General features: G+C 21.2%; 1 protein-coding gene across 3 annotated transcripts in view; it reads right to left on the bottom strand.

Annotated features, from left to right (window-relative positions):
- Positions 1-3735: 3735 nt before the first annotated feature.
- The window catches only part of LOC105216394 (uncharacterized), a 49777-nt gene continuing 47298 nt past the window's right edge, over positions 3736-6214 (bottom strand). For all 3 annotated transcript variants that reach the window (XM_054227457.1, XM_011190864.3, XM_054227456.1), the window contains exons 5-6: positions 5846-6158; positions 3736-5012 (exon numbers count right to left, since the gene is read on the bottom strand). In XM_054227457.1, the coding sequence (XP_054083432.1) occupies positions 4810-5012; positions 5846-6158 (516 nt within the window). In that variant the 3' untranslated portion in view covers positions 3736-4809. The remainder of the gene's footprint in view (positions 5013-5845; positions 6159-6214) is intronic.

Raw genomic sequence — 6214 nt, 5'->3', positions numbered from 1 at the left:
GTGTTTGTTTTAGTGCAAAGGAGATGGTGTTGATACCCTTAAAAAACTATTTCTAGAAATACCGTTGTTTAAAAAAATTAATTTTTGTTTAAAACAAAATATTTTTGTATAAAAAAATTGTTGATTAAAAAAAATAATGTTTTGTTTAAAAAATAAAAAAATATTTTTTATTTAAAATTAATAATTTTTGTTTAAAAAAATATTTTTTATTTAAAATTAATAATTTTTGTTTAAAAAAATATTTTTTGTTAAAAATAATAATTTTTGTTTAAAAAAATATTTTTGTATAAGAAAATTGTTGATTAAAAAAAATAATTTTGGTTGAAAAAAGGTGTTTTTTGCTTAAAAAAAATAATCTTAATTTAAATATAAAAATTTTAGTTTAAAAAATAATAATTTTTGTTTAAAAAAATAATTTCTTAAAAATAATAATTTTTATTTGAAAAAAAAATAATTAAATAAAAAATAATTTTTATTTAATTAAAAATAATAATATTTGTTAAAAAATAATAATTTATGTTAAAACAAAAAACATAATTTAAAAAAAATAATAATTTTGTTTTCAAAAAAATCATTTTTGTTAAAAAATAATAGTTGTTAAAAAATAATATTTTTTTTTTAAATAAATTTTGTTTAAAAATAAATAATAATTTTTGTTTAAAAAATAATAATTTTTGTTAAAAAAAAAATAAATTTTTGTTAAAAAATAATAATTTTTTGTTAAAAAATAATAATTTTTATTACAAAATAATAATTTTTGTTAAAAAATAATAAATTTTTGTTAAAAAATAATAATTTTTGTTAAAACAAAAAACATAATTAAAAAAAATAATAATTTTGTTTACAAAAAAATCATTTTTGTTAAAAAATAATAATATTTGTTAAAAAATAATATTTTTTTTTTAAATAATTATTTTTGTTAAAAAACATAATTTTTGTTAAAAAGAAGCATAATTAAAAAGAAAATAATATAATTTGTTTAAAAAACAATATTTTTTGTTTAAAAAAAATAATTTTTATTAAAAAAAAAATAATAATTTAGTTTACAAAAAAAAAATATTTTTTATTTAAAAATAATAGTTTTGTTTACAAAAAAATATTTTTTATTAAAAAAAAATAATAATTTTGTTTACAAAAAAATATTGTGTGTTTAAAAAAAAATTAATTTTTTGTACTAAAATAATTTTTATTAAAAAAAATTCTGCTACTTTCCCCCCTCGTCGTTTTGTTAAAGTTTTTGGGCGCGCACACACATTTTGATATTAGTGTTTTATTAAAAAATAAGCAAAACTACGATTATAACAAGATGATTTTCTCTTCCAATGCTTAGCCATTATTATTTTACTGATTTTTTTTTCATATTAATTTTTTTGTTTGCTTTATTTTATAGGCTGTTTTCTAGTGTACTCTTCGTATGTGTTTTCGCAAAACGTCACCAAATCAGTGTTGTCGGCTAGCATTTCATTGTATTCATGATTTATTTTTTTATTTTATTTTCTTGTTTTTTATTCATAATGGTTCAATGTTTGAATTTTATATGTTTTTGTTGCAGTGTTTTTTCGTTCATTGTTTTTTCATCTTATTTTTATTTAAATCTTTTTTTTCTGTTTTTGTTATACTTTTATAATTGTTTCAAGTTACATTTGTTGTTCTAATATCAAATATTATAACTACCGGCTGCAGGATATTTTCCAAAAAAAATATATTTATATATTTTATTTTAATTATTTGGATGTATACATCTATGAATGATTTTACATTGTTTTTTTTTTTGTTTTTAATTGATTTTATATTTCTTATATGTTCGCTTAATTACTGCAAATGATTTTTGTTCTTGAATAGTTTCGCAAATTTGTTTTCGAATTATGTACTTATTATTTTCATTATTTTATGTGCCTACAATTTTGTTTCGAATTCTGTCTTGTTTTTTTGTGCCTATATATGTTTTCAAAACCCTAACTTCGTTTCAACGTACATGTACATACATATTTATTTATTTATTCATGTATTTATTTATATATCGACGTTAGTTACTACAAATGTTGCTGCTGAGGGTTTGTTGCTTGAATGTCTGCGATTTTCTGCATTGAAATTTAGAGATAAAAATGCGCTTGCACTTGAAAAGTTCATAGAAATTGAAAAAAAAAATTCGAAAATTCAAAATAAGCTGGTTCTGGGGATTTTTTTTTACAGATTTGTATGGAAAATATTTTAGTTTATATAAAATAGTTATAAAAATGATAATTATTGTAAATATGTGGGATTCTTGAATCAATTAAAATTAATACAAAATTGAGAATTTGAAATTTTTGCAATAAAAAAAAATAAAATAAAATAAAAGAAAAGAAGAGAAAAGAAATGAAAAGAAGAGAAAAGAAATGAAGAGAAAAGAAAAGAAAAGAAAAGAAAATAAAAGAAAAGAAAAGAAAGGAGAAGAAAAGAAAAGAAAAGAAAAGAAAAGAAAAGAAAAGAAAAGAAAAGAAAAGAAAAGAAAAGAAAAGAAAAGAAAAGAAAAGAAAAGAAAAGAAAATAAAAGAAAAGAAAAGAAAAAAAAATTAAATTAAATTAAATTAAATTAAATAAGAATAAATAAAATTATAAGGTGTTTGTTGGTTTCAAATTCATAAAAAATATTTCAAAAATTTTTCTCTTGGATTTTAATTTAATTTTTACTTATTTTATTATTTATTATTTATATTATTATTTCTTATAAGTTATAAATAGTAAACAACTTTTAACTTATATTTTAATTTCATAAAAAGAAATGATTTAATTGTTTATGTTGGAATTCACATTTCATTCAAAGTCATTTTCATGAAAACAATAAGGTAAATATTGATAAATATTAAAAAATTTTAGAGAAAATATTGATAAAAATTGATAAAATAAAAATTATATGTCTTCGGAAGCAAATATTGATACATTTTAAGAAAATTTAAATAAAAGTAAAACATATTTTTAATATATTTTCCAAAATATTTGAAACGTACTAAAAAAAAATTTTGGGAATCAATTTCTATTTAACTTCATTACCAATGTATATAAATAGTAAAGGTACACCTTTTCTATAAATGAATTAATAAATTCAGTACTATTGAAAATCTTCTGGTTTAATTCATCATTTAAAAAATACAATTTTCAAAAAAGTTATAATTTTTTTAAAATTTGTTTCTTGCATTTAAATTAAAAATTAATTGCAATATTTACCATTTTCTTAAACTGAATTCAAGTAAAATAAATTTTTTTTTTCAATTAAGAAGTAATACAAAAAAAGGAAATATTATATAAAATATTAAAAAATATTATATTTTTTATACTTCAAGATTAATTATGAAAAAAACCAATAATACATATTTAATTTTACTTTAGCAATAATTTCAAAATAGTTTGCGGTTTTTTGAAAACGAATTAAAAAAAATGTGTTTTGTTGTTGAATTTTGTGCGGATAATTTTTAAAAATTTGTATACCGAATTTCTAAAATACTTTTTGAATCTTTTGTCCGAAAGTTTTTTGGTTTAAGAAATGTGAAAGTATTAAAAATAAAAATAAATTATTGTATAAATAATAAATAGGAAATATAAAAGACTTTATCAACCTAATATATGACTTTTATTGCAGCATTAAAAATTACTAATTATTAAAAATATATATTTCTTCCACTTTAAATTTAAGTTTTAAACAATTTAAGTAGAAAAAACAATAACTTTTTTGAAACACAATGCATCTCAAGCTATGGACCAGCTCTTACTCTACAAACTCACATCTTCAGCTCAGCACAAAATGCAGACAGAGTATTGCATTTATTTTCAACAATTTTTCGTAGTTTCACGACATCATGGGACTCATAAAAAACTGAGTCCACTTTCAAAATGATGATTACTAAACACTACTGGACGCTTTATTTGGCGCTGCCAACTTTTTTGCAACCAAACAAATTGGTTATTCGATATTTTAATTACTATTATTACTTTTGGATTTCATTTTTCTTTTATTTTTTTGTTTTTCATCTTCTTCTTTAATTAGTACCTAACATACATACATAGTAAATACATATGTTTGATCGTTTTACCTACGTGTACAATGTAATTTTAATTAATTTTGTTTTGTCGCCATGCTGCTTCGTCTTCGCCGTTATTGCAGTGTTTAAATTCATTGAATTCTTAGTGTTTTGCATTTACCATATTCATTTTGTTTTTGTTTTTTCGGTTTTTGGTTTCGTAATTCGTTAAACTCTTGTTATACACACACACATTTAAAACTATTATTTATGTATTTATTATTGTTGCTGTTGTTTGCCATTTTTTCACTTTTTGGTTTCATTTCAAGTTTTTTTCTTTATTTATTAATTTTTGTATTTTTTTATTTTTGTATTTTTATTTTTTGGTTCAGCTATAAACAATTCGTTACAATTACCAAATGCATTTTGTTTAAATAGATTTTTTTTTAGTTTACTCAGTATTCGTTGCTGAAACAAAATTCAGCGGCTTAATTATTAATAAATTAATTCATTTTTCATACCCGCAGATATATCTTCTTTACTTATTGTTTTGTTGCTACTCTCTTACTCTCTCTCTCTCTCTCTCTCTCTCTTTCTATCCAACAATTAATTATTAATATGTTTTTCTTCGAATTTCCATTCAATGACAATGTTTTTTTATTGTGTACGCTTACTTTATTTCTTTGTTGTTGTATTTTTTGCAAATTTTTTCATTAATTTTTTTGTTTTTGTTAATTTTTTTTTTATTTGTTTATTATTATTTTTGTAATTTATTTTAATATTATTACGTTATTATGAGGAATAAAAACTATCACGCACTAGAATTATCATTGGATCGGGATGTGGATGGACCGGCCCCAATGTCATCGCCTAGGACGAATGTGGGACTCTGGCGGGACGTTGACGCAACTGGTTGATAATGATAGCCTTCACGGTAACGAGTATTTGGTTTCCTGGTTGTTTGGGTGTGACCCAGTGTTGGTCTTTGGTTAATCAATTCATTGGGTCGTTTGGCTGTAAGTAAGGAAACCATTTAATGTAATGTACCGCCTGATGTGGGATTTTTTTTTCATGAAATTATATAGTAAAATTAATTTAAATAAAATATATTAAAATAATAAAATAAAATATGAAACTAATGAGTAAAAACACAAAAAAAGAAAGAACGAATTTGGCTGAATGGAATTTGGCAAATGATAAAGATTTTCTTCTGAAGATATAAATTTACTAGATTTGAAAATACACATTAACGGTTAATATTTAAAATTTCATCAAATCGATGTAATGTATACTTTTTCCAACAATTAACGTATATATTTCAACAACGTTGTGAAATATTAGACTCTTTAAATTTAAATATTTTAAACTTTCATCCAAGATATATATTGGTTAGCTTTGAAATTATACCTTAAAAAGTAATATTTTCAATTTCGTCAAATCGATGAAATATATATCCAATTATCAATTAACATATATATTTCAATAAAAATGAGAAATATAAGTTTGTCTAATTTAAATTTATACATTAACTATGAAACCTGTAAAAATTATACTTTTCATCCAATCGATGAATACTCTATAAATGCTAGTTTTAGTGGTTTTAAAGATATTTTAAGAATTTTCAGCATTTTGCATTCTATAGAAATATATTTTGATGAAAAAAATTATTCTTCGATTCGATGAAATGAAATTTGTGATTCGAAACTGTTCATCGAATGGATGAAATTATACAATTTGTATTTTTTTGTAGTATTTAAACCAAAAAAGATCATTTCATTTTTAAATTTAATAAATTCTTTCGAAAATTTCGACCATAAACCCTCGATAACCCATTGATTTGTACTCACCAGGTATATAAGGCTTTTGATTATAGGACGACGACGATGATATTCGATTGTATTGTTGTTGTTGTTGTTGCTGTTGCTGATTATTGTGATTTGATTCGCTGTGTGCAGTGCTATTATTTCGATTGTTATATTGTGTTTGATGGTGTGTATTCGGCACATCAGTACTCTCGATTGGACTCATTGGTGTCATTTCACGATCTTCGATATACATTTCGCTGCCATCGTCTGGCACTTGACGATAATATTGCGTCCATGGCCATGAGGCAATGCCAGATAGTATAAATGATTCAATGGCACAAATGTAACCGATAAACTAGTGGGAGGGATAGAAAAAATGGAATTTGTAAAAAAAGAGTTGTTGTAATATTG

The sequence above is a fragment of the Zeugodacus cucurbitae genome, chromosome 3 (genome assembly GCF_028554725.1).
Source record: "Zeugodacus cucurbitae isolate PBARC_wt_2022May chromosome 3, idZeuCucr1.2, whole genome shotgun sequence".
In the NCBI taxonomy this organism is placed as follows: domain Eukaryota; kingdom Metazoa; phylum Arthropoda; class Insecta; order Diptera; family Tephritidae; genus Zeugodacus; species Zeugodacus cucurbitae.
This window is presented reverse-complemented; position numbering and strand designations above follow the sequence as displayed.